Below are 16,775 nucleotides of genomic sequence, written 5' to 3' on the forward strand. Positions count from 1 at the left end.
ACAGAACAGAAGGCAGGCTTTATATAAGGTCTCTTGAGGGAGTAGCACTTTCCAGGTGGCCTGAGATTGGAGGGATTCTGTGGCCTGATCTGAAAGCTCAGGGATTGGTGTTTGTTTTGTTTTTTTCCTTGTCCCTGGTCTGTGGCTTGGGGGTCAAGTCAGGGGCAGGGTTCTTTCCTTGGCCCCTTTACCCTACACTTCCAGCATACAGAATATAAGTTACCACTACAAAAGGGAGGAATCTGGGTATCGTGAGGAAACACTAAGCCAAAGCAAGACTCAGACCCAGCAGGGCAAACCCCAAGTCCTGTAACCCCATCTCTGCTGTCAGAGGGCTTAGAGGAAGCAGCCCTTCCAGCTTGGCTACCTGATGTACACTTCTGTACCTTGGGATAGTTCTTCTTCCTGTGCGGAGATGCCATGGCTCTGGCATCTCCAGCACCATAGGGTCTCAAACACAATCCAGGATTCACTCTCACAGCTTTGTGCCATGACCTCTCATGGTCTCCATTCAGGGTCTCCTCTGCTCCACACCTGACCTCAGCAGCGTTCCTTAACAGTAGAGGAAGGCTCCTCAAGCCCTTTATCTGTGTGTCCTTCATGACTCTAAAGCCAACTATGTGGATGACATTGCTAAGTTTGACTTTGGACTTGAGGCGAACACTGCCACCCTGGGATTACATGTGTAGCGTTGTGATTTGTTGCTACTTTTTAGGAGAAGAGATGACTTTGGGCCTTTTCCTTCCACGGGTTGGAAGCTTAGCTTGGTAGGTTCTTGAGCTGAGCCGGAGAGTTAAAGAAAAGTTTGTAAGGTAAAAAGAGCAAAGGAATAACTTTCTGGGCCTGACTTCACCCCAGACCTGAGACCAGGGCCAAGGAAAAACAAAACAAAACAAAACACCACTCCTTGAGCCTGGGATCTCACCAATCCCTGAGCTTTAAGATTGGGCCACAGAATCCCTCCAATCCCGGTCCACCCTGGAAAGCTCTGTTTCCCCAAGAAACCCTATAAAAACCTTGCCTGCTTGTTGCCGCCTCACCGACCAGCGGAAATAAGGAGGCGACCACGAACTCTTCTCCAAGCAGTTTATTCAAGAACCTTGTACTACAGAATCATTCATTCATTCATTCATTCATTTCTTCTTCTTCTTCTTCTTCCTTTCCTCTTCTCCCTCAGCCCCCAGCACTCATGGGTTAAATAATTTCCCTGGTCCCAATCAGCATCAGCTACGTGGTAAACCATAATAGGCTGCGGGAAATCATGCCAGCTTGCATCACAAACTAGAGGCACTCAGCTTTTCCAAATAAGGGCTTGTTTATCACAATGCTTTTGGGTGGCAGCTGCGGCTCTCCACACCTGCTGCTCAGTTCCCAGCTGCTGGGAATCTCAGTCGCATGCATCGGGGAATGTGAAGATAAATCTGTTTGCCAATCTTCCCCAGCATAGTTGTCCACCACTGCACAGGCTCTAAAGAGGAGGTTTTTGAGGATGCCTTCAGGATTGGCTTTGGAAGTGAGTCAGCAGAGCTGATGGCTGTGGAAGAGGCTCAAACAGAGGAGGTGGGCGTGGCTTCCTAAGGTGTGACCTCCTTCTATTGGGAGGATGAGGAGAGCAACCATTCTTCAGGGAGCCATGGATCCCTCTCAGAACCTGTTGGGTTTCCCGAGGGGTACACTAAGAATGAGGGAGTGTGGCTTTGGGAATTCAGGCTTGTAGAGAGAATGTCTTGTGTACTGTGTGGAAGCGTCACCTGTCAACAAAAACTGATGGCCAGTAAGCTGAGACAGGACTAGAAGGTGGGACACCTGGCAGAGAGAGAGAGGAACTCCGGTAACAGTCAAGTGTAGGAGATTCGCCACCTGGGCTCAAAGGAAGTCAGACGCATGAAACTGAGGAGAGGTAACCAGCCACGTGACACTGTATAGTAGAATAAATGGGTTAACTGAATTACGAGCTAATCAGGGAACAAGTCTAGTCTAAGGCGTGGGCATTTGTTAATAAATAACAAGCCTCCGAGCCATCATTCAGGAACTGGGTGGGGCCCAGGTGGAAAAGCCCACAGGCTGCATTGAGTGGAAGCCAAGATGGCTGTTTGTACAGGTGATGGGCTCATGTCACCCAGAGAAATGTCAGTGTAGTCCTCTGGGTGGACATTGTGTTGCATCGTGGCCACTGATTTGGAAGACAGATGGCTTCAGTTAGGTCTTAAATCGGGGTCATGCTTAATAGTAATCATCTTATGAGCAGTGAAGAGGCCCCTTTGTCATGGTTAAAATTAATTGGGGGTTTCTATGACCATTTAGTTCCCAACCAAATAAAAGGAAACTCATATTTATAACAAGCCTTAACAGCACTAGAGCTGGGCAGATATCAACCCTCTATGCTAATTGGTCTACTTCCCTATCAATAACCCCGAGTTATAATTTGCCATGTTTCACGGAGCCGCTCCTACTCTGACTGGCCAGCCCTCATGGCCATGTTCTCACGATCCATCTACCCCATGGCATCATCTTTCTTTTTCCTCTCCTTTTCTCATGGTCTGTGTCTCAGGCCCCAAACCTGGCAACCAAAACCCTTCCTCTCTCTCTCCTGCCTAACTACAGGCTGTCAGCATCTTTATTCGACCAATAGTTTTAAACTAAGGAGCAAGGTTATATACATAGCAACAACAGACCAAATCTCAGCACCCCTTCCCTCCAGATGGCATCGGGTGAGGGTCGTGTGGGTAGATGGGTGGGATCTGTGTGACTCTTGTGTCATTTCCAGCCCAGCTAGAGTGTAGTGAAGGCCTCAGTTTAGCTTTTCAAGCTAATATGATATTACCCACATGGGCTCCGGATTCTAAGACTCCACAAGGCTTACTATACAACACCCTGGAAGCCCATGTCCCACCATATAAAACTGTTTCTGTCTATGAACACTTTAGCTTCAGGTTGAGAATGTGGAGAGTCCTGAAACTCTCTGCTCTACCATCACAGGTAAGGCCAGTTGTCTCTACACAGATTCAAAGGGTCAGACGTGGTTCCTTCAAATGTGGAATAGCTCAGAGGTAAATCCAGACACAGAAAAGGTTTGTGTTTTCCAGGGGCTGGGAGAAAGAGGCTTGACCTCCATCTTGATAAACTGGGGGTGTCTTTGTAGGTTGATGAAATGCTTTGCAACTTGGCAAGACTATAACTGTGCACTTGTACTGAATGCTGCTAAGGGCCACACTAACAAGTGATGCACGTTATATGGTCTAAATTTACCTCAAAATATCTTATCCTACTCCGGAAGGCAGTTATGACATTTTCTATCGTTGCTTTGATAATGTGAGTCATTATCCCCATAAACTCACTGTTTATTGTGGATTTCTCTTTAAGCTCTTCAGAGAGAGCTGATGATCCTGGGTTGTCTTCTTATCCACAAGAGTGAATCAAATAAGCAAAAGGGGATGCTGGCCGCCTAGCAGTTACAATAGCATTTGCTGAGGACCTTGTGTTAAAGGCTTAGTACCTGGGGCAGTGCAAGAGGAGACGGGGACCTTTAAGAGGTGGGGCCTCGTGGGAGGTTGCCCAATCACTGGGAACCTGGCCACCAATGGGATTGTGGGAGCCCAGCCTCTCTCTTTTTCTTTCGCACCAGGTCACAAAGGGAGCCTTTTTTGCAGTTCCAACACAGATTCCCCAGGACAACACTGCAGCTGACCATGGGCTGAAGCTTCCTAAACAGACGAAACGTGTGTTTATCTACTGATCACTCTGGGTGAATGGTAGTCATGGAGGCCGAGTAACACTGTGGGCTTTGCACCCCGCCCTGCCTGGGATAACTTGGGAACTTCGTGCTGGGGGATGCCTGGTACTCTTTTGTTGTCTTAGTATATACTTTTTAAAAACTTTTATCTTAGATTTGACCAAATTTTCTAAAGTAGGCTATAAAAATGTTATTTCTGGAAAGTGAAACCAAACCAAAGCACTGTGGGAGCCAAGGAGAAATAAATAAATAATAAACAAATAAATAAATAAATAACCATGCATTTCATTTCTAATTAATAAGAAAATTTCCATGAAAATCTATTTAAAGGCAAAAAGCTAAAAGTTACCTTTTTATAACCTTCTGTTCCTAAATGTTCTCAGCACACATTTTAGATCTTATATATTTATTTTATAAACGCCTCTGTGGCACAATTCCCAGACAGAGCTAGGACAGGTACCTGATAGTCAACTCATCGCGAGAATGCAGCAGCAGAGGGTGCCCAGGAGAGCAAAGCACAGTCACCGTAGAGAAAATCAAGCCGATGTACTTGGAAATCATGATAAAGTCAATGGAGAAAAGCATTCTTACAAGCAGAGCTTCTGGGGTCTGGGAGTACTCAGTGTTAGAGTAACTTGCCTAGCATTTGTTGAGGTCCTTGGGTTCCCTCCCCAGCACCCTCCTCAAAATCTGGATAGCCGTTTATTCATTTATCTGTTCATCTCTCCCCCCCCCCCAATCCAAGTGTTGAGCATCAGACAAGGGCCTTGCACACACTAGGAACATGCGCTGCTCCTTTGGTGACCGGCAGAACAATGGGGTGGTATCGCAGCATAACCAAGAACACGCTCACTGGCAGCCTTCTACCCGCAGCTGAGAGAGTGACAAGCTTACAGCCACGCTCAGGACGTGGCACACAGGTATTACCAGTCCACAGACTGGGGACAGTCCTGTCTTAGCCACGATCATTGAGAACTCGCACAACAATCCCTACAATGAGGACAGCTATAGAAACAATCAGAGCCATCCCACGATAGATGACCAGCTGTCTCCCCGTCAAGACCTCCCCAACCGTGGGCACTGCACACTGCCTGTTCTCTTCCACTACCAGCTGGCCGGTCTGGCTTTCTGGTCTGATGATATCAGGCAAAATCACTCCGTCAGTAACTTCTCTTTCCAAGATGGGCAGATCTGTTTGAAGAGAGCAGTTGGGACATTCACTTTGTCACTGCAGTGTTTAAAAAAGGACCCTCAATCATCAGCATTTTTTTACATGAAAATTTTTATATTAAAAACATTTTAACAGAAAGAGTTCAGAGTTGATCTGACAAATTATGGCTGAGAAAAAATTTTATTGTCATAAGAGCAGGAGCTTATGAACTCAAACCTCTCTGGCCAAATTGAGTTTCAGACTTTATAAAGCAAAAATAGGACTGTAAAGAGAAGAATCCATTACCTGCTGGGGTGGGAATCAGCTCCTTGTTGCTTTTTAGCCCAGCTCGAACTTGTGCCTAAAAACAAGGCTACATGAGTAAATGAAGTGGAAGCTAAACCAGGGTGTAGCTTTTTGTTAAAACGTCAACTTAAGGCAGTGCTGAAAGTCTAGACTCTCAGAAACAGCCTTCCCAGCCATGAAAATGTCACATGATGTACTAAGAGACAACAATGCCAGAAAATGGCTGCTCTTGTCCCAATACTCTGCTGACAGCAATAATTGGAAAAGCTGAGGATTTAACACATTTGCATTTATGCCTTTAGTGTCTCCAAACACAAATAAAAGGACCAGGGTCTAAAAGTTAATGATATCACCATCCAAAAGCCAGTTTACTGACCAAGTTAATATCCATTTTTCTCCCGAAGACTTATTTATATGTACAGGTGTTTTGTCTGCAAGTACATCTCAGGGCAATGTGCACGCAGTACCCTTGGAGGTCAGAAGATGACATTGGATCCCCTGGAACTGGCGTTACAGGCAGTTGTGAGCTACTGTGCGGGTGTTGGGAACCAAAAAAGGGTTCTCTGGAAAAGCAGCCAGTTCTGTTAACCACTGAGCCATCTCTCCAGCCCCCTAGTCCATATTCCACATATTCTATTCCATCAATAGGTCAACATGAATTGAAGAAACAAAGTCCATCATCATTAGGCAAAACCAAGGGGGTCAGAAAAAGAAAGGGTGACGGCCTGAACTCCTGGGTATACCTCCTGTCTCCTCAGGAGTCCTTCCTCTTGGCCACCAACCAGTCTTACATTAGGCCTCGCTACAATGAGATGAGTACTCAGTCTCTGCCCACACACTCACGTGGGTCACTACCCCAGCCCAAGTGTCCCACAAATCACATATGCTTAACACATTACTTACTTTTGTAAGAACAGAACCAAATGCATTTTTTAATCGAAGCCTAGTCAGCGTAAACAGGAAACTATTTCACAGAAACACAAAAGTATTTTGAAGTCAATTCCTGTTTTCTTTGTTTTAAGATGAGCCCTGTGTCAGAGGACACCAGCCAACTCTAATTAAGAGAAACTATCTTCCTTTCACCCTTTCACCCTCCGCATAGTTATAGTGCGGTTCATGATGCACTGTCTCAAAACCCATGGGATTTTATTTATCATTTCATCCCGGAAGGCGCCTTATCAACCGTGGATCAAGTATTGATGCATTTTACAGCGACATGAAGCCTGTTTACCTGCTCTGCAACTCTGTCCCAGTTTGTCCTCAGGATGTAGATTAAATAGGAGAGGGCTTGGAAGAAGACACAGACGATCAGTCCAGCCCAGAGGCCTGCAGACACAAAATGAGCATCGGCAATCAGTTCCGTTCCCACGATCATTAAAATTCTTCCTCAATAACTCAGGATCAATGGAGCAAGATTTCAGTTAAAGTAACTTCTCAAAAATTTTGGATAAACATGGAGCAGAGAAGACTGAAGTCTGCCATTGATCAATCAGAGACACTGCAGGGAGGAGACGGCCAGCAAGGAACCAAACAGGAAATGTCAAGAGCGGTAGGAACATGACAGGTACTCTCTGGTCGCTGGTGAAAGCCTGCAGTGGACTCTGAGTGAGTGACCAGGTGTCTCCTGAGGTGGAAGCGGAGGGTGAGGAACCAGCCTGGGGAAAGTCTAGGTCAGCAGTACAGACGGAGGCAGGAGGAGCCTAATGCAGGAAGAAGACGCCAGCGTGGGAGCCCCACAGAGAGGTCAAGTAGGAAACGGCAAGGTAGGAGAAGGCAGTAGCAGACATGTAAACCACAGGAGGAAACAGGAGTTACTGTTTATCCATGGTAATGGGGACCCATGAAAGGGGTTCAGGCTGCTGCACACATGGATAGGTGTGAGACCTGGTATTTTCAAAAGCTTTCTTTGAAGCCAAGCATGGTTGCTCATACCTATAATCCTAGCATTCAGGAGGCTGAAGCAGGAGGATAATGGTTCAAGGCTACCCTGGGATTCATAGGAAGTTCCAAGCCAGTCTTGGATACAGAGTGAAAATGTCAAAAAAAAAAAAAAAAGAGGAGGGAGGGGAAGAAGGGAGGAGGGAAGGAGAGAAGGAAGGAAGGAAGGTAGAAGGAGGAAGAGGAAGTAGCTTGCTTGGAAGACATCCCTCTGTTACATGAAAAATATGGAAACCTGGAGAATACAGAGATGGCTCAGGGATTAAGAGCGCTTCCTGCTCTTGCAGAAGACCCAGGTTTGGCTCCCAGTACCCACATGGTAGTTCACAACTGTCTATACTATCTATAACTCCAGTTCCAAGAGATTCAGTGCCGTCTGGCATCCACAAGCACTGCACACACGTACACTCAGGTATACACATATTAAATAAATAAACCCTAAAAAATATTGAGACTCTAAGGGAGCCCTGTGAACAAATATCTATAAGAAGAAACTCTTGAAGATTTTTTTTGTTTCAGTGGTAAGTGCAGTGTCCAAAGGAGACAGAAGGGGGCGCTAAATCACTCTAGAGCCGGAGTTAACAGCAGTCACTGCAGAGCATGCTGGGCAGAGTCGGGATGCACTGTAAACTGGGACTAAGTCTCCCAATTTGTTTGTCAGCAGTTTGCTAAGATTGATTCCCGAATTTGCTCCTGCACAAACATTAAGCAGAAGCTAGAGTGATCCTTATGGATGAGATGTAGACAGCATGCCAGTGTATACCCTTAAATGTCCTGATTCCGTTCCTAGGAACTGATCCTAAAGCAAGGTTCAGGAACATATCAGTGGTGCACATGTGTTGCGTGATCCTCATCCCGTGTTTTGTAAGCAGGAGCCAGTCAATGCCCACTCCCAGAGATGCAGTGCAGACGTGGCACATAGCACATCTCCTCTGCCAGCTGTAATTTCATGCTTTGCCAAGAAATAGGAGAGGGGGGATAACATTTGTTACATGATAAAAATGTGCTGGGTGGACACAGAATGAGAGGAGTGGCTTCCATATATATCATCGCAGTCTAGAAGTTCTCTAACTAGACTTTTAAAAACAGTTCTGAGAGCCGGGCGGTGGTGCTGCACACCTTTAATCCCAGCACTTGGGAGGCAGAGGCAGGCAGATTTCTGAGTTCAAGGCCAGTCTGGTCCTCAGAGTGAGTTCCAGGACAGCCAGGGCTACAAAAACAAACAAAACAAAACAAAACAGTTCTGAGGATGTAGCCCAGGATATTGTGCGTGGTAGGCATCCCCAGCTCTAACTGCACTGCTTTTAATATGAAATAAAATCCATTGTTACTAAAAGAACTATATAGCAAATTACACAAAACACATATACAACTTTTAAATTATCTTGCACAATTCTACAGATTTTGAACCTCAATAAAACATTTCTAAGAATGATATAGTTTATTCGTGTAGATACAAAAAAGTCTAAGCAGAAGCTGAGACGCCCTCAGAAGCATACACTTCCTTAAAATTCTAGGTTAAAACAGCTTCATGGAAGAATGCTGCGAAAATAAGTCATTCCTGTCTTACTTAGCTTGCATTGGGGCATACAAAAAATCAAACCGATTTCACGAAGTAAGCAATGCATATAAATAATATTAATTATCTCTGACAAGGGCTGAGAGTATGTCTCCATGGTAGAACATTCACCTGACTCACGCAAGGCCAACAGCTCAAGCACACACACCCAACCAAACACACATAAATAAGATGACAGTGAATCGCAAAATTCACATAAAACAGTAATATAAAAAATCTAGCAGTTCAATTACTATATCATAATCAGGATGATTATGAGGAAGACAATGTCCCCCACCTTCATATTTCATCTAAGGTTAAAAATTACACCAAAAAAAGCATTTGTCAAATCCTCAGGCATTTTTGTTAAAAAGATTCAGCGAAACAGATTTCACAGTCAATTTTTAAAATTTTTTAATTTATTATTTATGTGTATGATTATATATGATTGTACATGTGACCATGTGTATATGTAATTGTGTCTGTATGGTTGTATGTTTATGATTATGTACACACACAGTAGTGTGTATGACTGTGTGCATGTATGATTGTGTATATGATTATGTGTGTATATGAGTGTGTGTATATGACTGTGCATGTATGAGTGTGCAGGTGCTTATGTGTGCTTGATTGTGCACGTATATATGATTGTGTGTGTGAAACTATATGAGTGTATGACGTGTGTAAAAGTGTGGATACACGTGCTTTGAGGTCAGAGGGCAACTTTTAGGAGTTGGTTCTCTACTTTGACAGTGGATTCCAGGAACTGATCGAGGTGATGAGTTCATGGCAGGCACTAAGCCACCTCACCAGCCTTCCATAGACACGTCTTAAACATGACTTAAGCCATATGCACACATACACACTGCAGCCCCAATCCATTGCACCCTTTAGTGGAGAAATGCCTTGAAGTCAGGAAGCCAGTGATTCCACAGTCCCCACCAGGGCTCATTGCTGCTGCAGCAGGCATCGTGCAGGGATGCCTCCCTTCCACAGAAGAGCTTTCCAGTCAACTGCTTTACATCTCAAGTGATTTATTTTCCTGCAACAGTGAGATCTGGGGTGAGTTGCTAAGAGATTAGCTACATACCTATTATCCCAAGTTTAGCAGCAAACATCAGTGACACTCCAATAGGAAAACCAAACCCGTAGTAACCAATGGCGTTCAGGACAGCGCCTATCTTTTGTTTTCCTGTGCCTCTCAGGACCCCACCACAGGTGCCCTGCAGGGAGGAAACCGACAGCAGCTTTGAAGTCAGGCACCTGCTCACCACGTGAAGTTCAGAGTACAGTGTTGCTGCCCCCAGACCAAGCTGTCCCCAGAGCAGACAGCACAGCAGAGAGGAAGGAGAACGTCCTGTTTAAAAAACTGAGAAAAGGCATGCAGCAGCTTGTGTTAAAGAACTGTCAGGTCGTGGGCTTTATGCTATGAACTTGACGCCATCTAGAGTCACCTACGAAGAGAGAACCTCAACTGAGGAACCCACTCTATCACATTGGCTTGTGGGCACGTCTGTAGGGACCGATGTGGGAGGGACCAGCTCACCTGGGGCAGGTGGTTTCAGTTCCCACCTCCAGGTTTCTGCCTTAAGCTCTGGCCTTGGCTTCCTTAAATGGACCGTGATTCAGGATATGTAAGTCAAATAACCTCCCCCCCCCCAGTTGCTTTTGGTTGTAGATTCTGTCACAGCAACAGACAGGTGACATTATTTAAATTTCTGACCATCTAGGCTGCTTCCCATTATTTTACAAAGTCACATATTGTCTGAAAAGTTAAAGGCTTCAATAATGGTACCGTGGTAGGAAAGTGTGGGAGTAGCTGAAGACCACCCACAGAGGATGGGTGTCTCCGCCACTGTTCTCACCACTGCCTTGCTCATTGCCTGCCTTCAGAGTTTAGTGGAGAAAGTGGAGAAAAGCCCACAGGAAGAGAAGCCAAATGACAATGACCTGGAGGTCAGGCTACAGAGAATAATTGTTCATACTGAGAATAAGGAACCCAAGGATGGTTCTGGAGTATGGCCAAAGAGTCTTAAAACACCACAGGTCTGCAGAAGACGAGCCCAGGGAGAGACCCTCTGGTGGTCCGTGTAAGCTCATTGTTACTGGCCTGCCTGGATCTGTACAGCAGCCACTGAGCCATTGGGTCACCACATCCCTGAAGGCATTCAGTGCAGAGAGGAGGGGGAGAACCAGGAGGACCCTTGACCTTCACTCCAAACATTAAATCACAGATAATGTGATTTTCAGATAAACAAGCAAGGAACATTTTCCACACATGGCCAGAGTGAAAATTGCTGCATACTTACTGCAAGTGCATCAAACAGATGAAAAGGAGCAAAGATGGGCATCACTTGACTCACGAGGGAAATTATGTCCCTGTTACAGGAGGACAGTAGTCAGTAACTTATATACATCTGGGTCAGCAAGATGGCTCAGCTGGCAAACGTGCTGTCTACCCCAGGAGTCACATGATGAAAGGAAAGAATCAACTTCCATAAGTTGTATGCTGACCTCTATATACACACACACACACACACACACATATACACACATACACACAACATACACACACATACATATACACACATACACACACATATACACAATATACACATATACACATATACACATACTCACAACATACATGCACATACACACATATACATATACACACATACACATAACATACACACATATACACACACATATATACACATATACACACAACATACACACATGCACACATATACATATACACACATACACATACATACATATACACACATATACATACACACACATAAACATAAAATACACACATATACACATATACATACACACACACATAAATACATATATACACACATACATACACAGATACACATAAAATACATATACACATATACATATATATATACACATACACATAAATACATATATACACATGCATGCACACATACATACACAGATACACATATACAAACATACATATAGACACATACACATAAATACAATATACACACATACATGCACACATATATGCATATATATACACACACAGATACACATATACACATACAACTACATAATTTTTTAAAATCACAAGCCTAGCATACATTACATTTTTTTGCAAATCAAGTATATGATAAAATCATACTAATTCAAATTTTATTAATAAAGTTTCTGACACTATGAAGATATTTTCTTTAAAAAATAAAGTATTTATTTTGAGATAGAGTCTCACTAAGTTGTCCAAGCTGGCCTTGAACTTACTTTCCTGTCCCTACTGCCTGAATAACTGCAATTATAGGCAGGTCTGGGCCACTAGGCCTGATAATGGTCCATGCTATTCAACAGACAAGTTCTTATACTTAAATAATTATGTAATTATTGTTACAGAAAACACAATAAAAGTGAAGGTTGAGTCTGTGATTTCTGCAAACACAGCCTCAAATGAAGAATTGGCTACCACAGACTGCCCTGGCCCACGACGTGCCCATCCGGGGATGAAATGGCTACCACAGACTGCCCTGGCCCACGACGTGCCCATCCGGGGATGAGACTAACCCAAGTGCTGTCTTCAGTTTTTCAGCACAACACTCCACTCAGACCTGATGAGTGTTGTGGGTACTGTAAGGGTGGGGTGGATTTGCATGGGTTAGCACCATTCATTCTTGTTTCTCCTTCCTGGTTGTGCTACAGGCTTTCGTGTGGCATGAAGGGCAACACCCCCTCACAAGCAGAAGCATGCAGGGAAGAAAGCATCAGGGCAAAGACAGTTCCTGGATGAACACCTACTTGTCATTGGTGAAGATGTAGGCAACCACATCCTTCAAGGCAGCGAGCAGAATTCCCACCAGGAGCGCACAGACACCTGGGAAATAAGGAGGGCTCACAGGAGACAACAGTTCTCCAGAACATGACTACGCTTCTCAGGGGAGATCTGTGTCAGTTAATCAAGAAAGGTGAGCATACAGCTGGGCTCAGGGACATGCCCCTGCAGTCTCAGCTTTGTGGGGAGTTGGGGCAGAAGGATTGCTTAGCCTTGTGACCTGGGCATTCACAACCAGCCTGGGCAACATGGTGAAACCCTGTATCAAAATCAGTGTTACAGTGTAAATACTAAGACCTGCTGCTCTCCATTCCTTCGAAGGGAGCCTGTTATCCAGAGCTGGACCCTTGGGAACATGAGGCTTATGTTAAGAATGTTTTTGTCTCTCTAATACTCAGGGTGAAATTTCATTCCCAAAGCAGAAGCACGGTGACCAAATCATGAGGGCCCTGCGGCCAGGCATGGGACAGGTACTTTCTAAAAGGGCCTGGCCCCCTTTTTCCACTTCCTGCTCTCTCACCACACAAGTTCACCCTGTTCCTCCCTTCAAGAGGATATAACATCGAGTGCATCTTGGAAGTTAGAGCAGATTTTTCACCAGATAGCCAGACCTGTTGGTACCTTGATCTTGGGCTTTCCGGCCCTAAAAGCTGTGAGCAATAAACTTTGTTCTTAACGAATCTACCCATCTCAAATATTCTGCTGTGGAGGCACAGACTCAGACATTACACTAACTTCAGTGTGGACATTGCTCACCAGCACACAGAAGGACAGTGATACAGGAACACCGGGCCTGGTCAGCATTCCCTGCCCCCAGAGCATTGCCCACTCGGACACTGGCAGCCACACCAAAGCCAAAGGGCACCTGGGAATTAACAATCATAAGTCATAGTTTCATAGTTAAAAAAACAGAGAAGGAAAGAGAGCCTGCATGTTAACTAAAAGCAACAATTGGCGGATGATAAGCAGAAAGACATTATTGATTATTTAGTTGGGGAAGGGGCTTGTGTTGTTCCACCCATGCAGGTGGAAGCCAGACACTCATCCTTGAAAACTGCCCACCTTGTTTTAGGGGTATCTTATTGGGACCTGGGGATCATCAGTGAAGCTAGATTGGCTGGTCAGGGGGCTCCAGGGATCTTCCTGTCCCCACCTCCCTGCCAAGTACGTGCCACATGCCTGACTTTTTATGTGACTTTTTCCCTTCTCTACCAGTGACAACTGAGCTTCAGGCAGCATGTCTTCTCAGTTGCCCTTCCACCCCTTCCTACAGTCACTCCTTTGATCCAGGTGCCTCATTCCAGAGGTGTCTGATGACCCAGGGTCACAGCCAGCAGCCTCGCCACCTCCACTGTCCCAGCCTTCACTCCTGACTCCCTCTACACGCTCCTCTTAGTCTTCTTCCTTCTGTTTGGTTTCCTCTGGGTTTGTGGCTGAGAACCCTTCTAGTCCTGCCGTCTGCACAGCAGGCCTCCTCTTAGTCTTCTTTTGTTTTCCAAGATGAACAACCACTTCCTTTTTTCATTTGTATATTTATTTATTATTAAGGCAAGAACTCACATAGCCCACACTCTGTCTGATGCTGACAATTGATTCCAGGGCTTCAGGTGTGATAAGTGTTCTATCAACTGAGCTACACTCCTGCCCTCATTTTTATGATTAAAAAGGGGTGAGGGGTATCCAAAATAGCTCATAATCCTTTGCCCAGATGGCTTCTGTGATCTCTATGAAGCAGGCAACCAGAGTACCTTGTGCTGAGTGTGGGACTGGAATATTCTCAGAGCACCAGAAGCTAACAGGCACCATCTGACAGATGTGCAGGCCAGATAGATGCCTGTGCTGATCTGTTTCTTGGTTTTGCATTCTGCAGCCACACTCTGCACGCCCCCACACGCACACCCTGTCCATTCTCTTCTCTCTTCCGTGGCAGCCTCCTAGTTCCTCACCTGGCTGACTCCAGCAGCCTCCCCTGCTTCCCCAGGCCCACACACATCTTTCCTCTGAGAGCAAATGGACCTGCCTGCTGCTCCACTCTCCCTCCACCCTTCCTCTTGGCAACCCCTGCAGCAGCACCAAGTAGTATTCCTGCACAGAGCCTCTGTCCAGGTTCCACAGTGGCCTGCCAAGCCTGGGCTCTCCAGGCCAGCTGCTCTCATCCAGTTCAGTCAGCTTAAACTACTAAGCAGAAAAATGCTCCCGGCTACCCCATTTAAAAGGTTTGACGCATCCCAGACCCTGTTGTGTGGGTTTGTTTGTTTGCTTGTTTGTTGTTTTATGTTGTTATGAGACAGGGTTTCTCTGTGTAACAGCTCTGGCTGTCCTGGATTTGATTTGTAGACCAGGCTGGCCTCAAACTCACAGAGATCTACCTACCTCTGCCTCCTAAGTGCTGGGATTAAAGGCACATACCACCATGTCTGGTCCCTGTTTGCTTTTTACTAGCTTGTTATGCACAGGTCTCTGTCTCCTGACTAGGCCATAGGCCCTCACACTCAAAACCAAGGCCCAGCAGCAACTTCACACTGGGTAACTGAATACACCAAGCTTCCTGCTGTCTGATGCGCAGGGCTTTGTTCAGTCTTCACTTGCAATGGGTAGCTACGGTTGCCTCTCAGTTATATACACAAAATTTGAAGCACAGGGAATTAGGTGAGGAGCCCGTGCCACACAATGGGAGATGGTATGGTCAGCGCCCAGGTCCTTCCTTCTCTGCCCCTCTGTTAAATGTAATGACAATTGTCCACAGGTTTGATACAAAGAAGGTACTAAGTGTTCTCATGTTCTTACCATGTAGGCGACAGAAGCCAGTTCATAAATGACGGCCTGAGCTCCCAGTTCTGTCACATTAACAAGGCCTGAAACAGCAACTCAGACAATACAAGTCAGACAGTAGACTAGAGGAACCATTTTCTTTACAAAATTGGAACACATATATATTTATACATAGGTGTGTGTGTGTCTGTCTGTCTGTCTGTCTCTCTCTCTCTCTCTCTCTCTCTGTGTGTGTGTGCACTCATGTGTGTGTGTGTGTGCGCACTCGTGTGTGTGTGTGTGTGTGTGTGCGCACTCGTGTGTGTGTGTGTGTGTGTGTGTACACTCATGTGTGTGTGTGTGTGTGTGTGTGCACTCATGTGTGTGTTTCTGTCTGCAACTGTACTATGTCCCCAGCTTCTAGCCCATATTTTCATTTAAGAGAAGCCGAGAATAGCTGAGATGAAAAACCCTGGACACCTCTTCCTGGCAAGTGGGCACAGCAAGTGAAGTGTTCGCTTTACAGATCCCTACTCCATCAAGGAAGACACCCTGAGGATCAAAGTCGGGTAAGGTGAGCTTCCTGCGTGGCAGGGGTCTCAGGAGTCAAGTGTGCGAAGGGGAGCAGGACAGCTTTGAGGACAACTGAAGGAGGCAGTGTCCACGGTAGGTCACTGCTGCTGTCTGAACTATAAACATTACCAGAAACAAGACCAAAATAATTATAGGTCTGGCAGAAACACGGATCTCAGCTGACACACAGCCAAAATCAGCCGGAAGCCTGGCAAAGCCAGCGACCGCACAGGGTGGTCAGAGAGTCAGGACAGCTAGGCCAGGGAGATTGTCATCCCATCCCATAAGGCTCCCTTTCCTTGTTCACAAAACACAAGTGGACACAGCCAAGTGAGAGCCCCGCCAGCGCATGCGTTGACAGCTGATGGCTGACGGCTGGCTGCGGGTCCATGCCTGAATTGCAAGCCCCTACGAGGACCGCACAGAAGTTTCCACTTCTGGGAAGCTTCTGAGCTGTGACTGCCCAGGCTGGGTGCAAGTTCCCCGGGTACAGACAGACCTGCAAGGAAGGTTCCAATCTCGAAGGTCCACCACTCGATGCATACCATGAACATACTGGGGATGGCCAGGCGGGTATAGGAGTTCCACTCCTGGAAGCACTCTCTTGTCCACCCTGGAGAATAGGCGAGACAGTAGGTGGGTGCATTGTGTTAACAGCCACCACCTCTCACACAGAGCTGGAGACAAGGGTGCCGGTTCCCCAGCAGGGTACATACGGGGTGTCAGGGAAGCCCACAGCTTGAGAGGGAAGAAACCAAACTGGCCATGTGAGAACCTGTCTCCAAAACCAACTGTATAAACAAACACCCACGGTGCCCTTGAGTTATCAGTAGGCACTTAACAGGCTGACAATCAGCAGCACCCCTCCCCCACAGCAAAGATGGCAGAGAATAGCAAAGACCCACAGATACAGAGAAGTGGAAATCTTACG

At 45.9% G+C, this 16,775-nt stretch overlaps 2 protein-coding genes and 1 long non-coding RNA gene across 8 annotated transcripts in view; 1 reads left to right on the forward strand and 2 right to left on the reverse strand.

The window, feature by feature from the left end:
* Positions 1-530, reverse strand: part of LOC116077829 (60S ribosomal protein L28-like) — a 7,029-nt gene extending 6,499 nt beyond the window's left edge. Inside the window, exon 1 of one of the 2 annotated variants that reach the window (XM_031352641.1) lies at positions 368-530. In XM_031352641.1, coding sequence (XP_031208501.1) covers positions 368-445 — 78 coding nt within the window. In that variant the 5' untranslated portion in view covers positions 446-530. The remainder of the gene's footprint in view (positions 1-367) is intronic. The other variant, XM_031352642.1, reaches the window with a different exon arrangement.
* Positions 1-16,775, reverse strand: part of LOC116077827 (multidrug and toxin extrusion protein 2) — a 53,602-nt gene that overhangs the window by 6,148 nt on the left and 30,679 nt on the right. Inside the window, exons 9-18 of one of the 3 annotated variants that reach the window (XM_031352640.1) lie at positions 16,344-16,457; positions 15,308-15,375; positions 13,277-13,385; positions 12,487-12,562; positions 10,995-11,064; positions 9,776-9,908; positions 6,421-6,515; positions 5,190-5,244; positions 4,842-4,924; positions 4,123-4,282 (exon numbers count right to left, since the gene is read on the reverse strand). In XM_031352640.1, the coding sequence (XP_031208500.1) occupies positions 4,181-4,282; positions 4,842-4,924; positions 5,190-5,244; positions 6,421-6,515; positions 9,776-9,908; positions 10,995-11,064; positions 12,487-12,562; positions 13,277-13,385; positions 15,308-15,375; positions 16,344-16,457 (905 nt within the window). In that variant the 3' untranslated portion in view covers positions 4,123-4,180. Of the gene's footprint in view, positions 1-4,122; positions 4,925-5,189; positions 5,245-6,420; positions 6,516-9,775; positions 9,909-10,994; positions 11,065-12,486; positions 12,563-13,276; positions 13,386-15,307; positions 15,376-16,343; positions 16,458-16,775 lie in introns of those variants that run through there. The other 2 variants (XR_004113343.1, XM_031352639.1) reach the window with 2 other exon arrangements.
* Positions 1,301-15,978, forward strand: LOC116077830. Of its 3 annotated transcripts, XR_004113345.1 has the most exons (6): positions 1,301-1,560; positions 3,626-3,838; positions 12,088-12,259; positions 12,391-12,653; positions 12,919-12,990; positions 15,714-15,978. It is a non-coding gene; the product is annotated as an uncharacterized LOC116077830 (long non-coding RNA). The 3 variants fall into 3 exon arrangements; XR_004113344.1 differs by lacking the exon at positions 15,714-15,978 and having other exon boundaries at positions 12,919-13,200; XR_004113346.1 differs by lacking the exon at positions 15,714-15,978 and having other exon boundaries at positions 3,626-3,719; positions 12,919-13,200.

Source organism: Mastomys coucha, unplaced genomic scaffold (assembly GCF_008632895.1).
Source record: "Mastomys coucha isolate ucsf_1 unplaced genomic scaffold, UCSF_Mcou_1 pScaffold5, whole genome shotgun sequence".
In the NCBI taxonomy this organism is placed as follows: domain Eukaryota; kingdom Metazoa; phylum Chordata; class Mammalia; order Rodentia; family Muridae; genus Mastomys; species Mastomys coucha.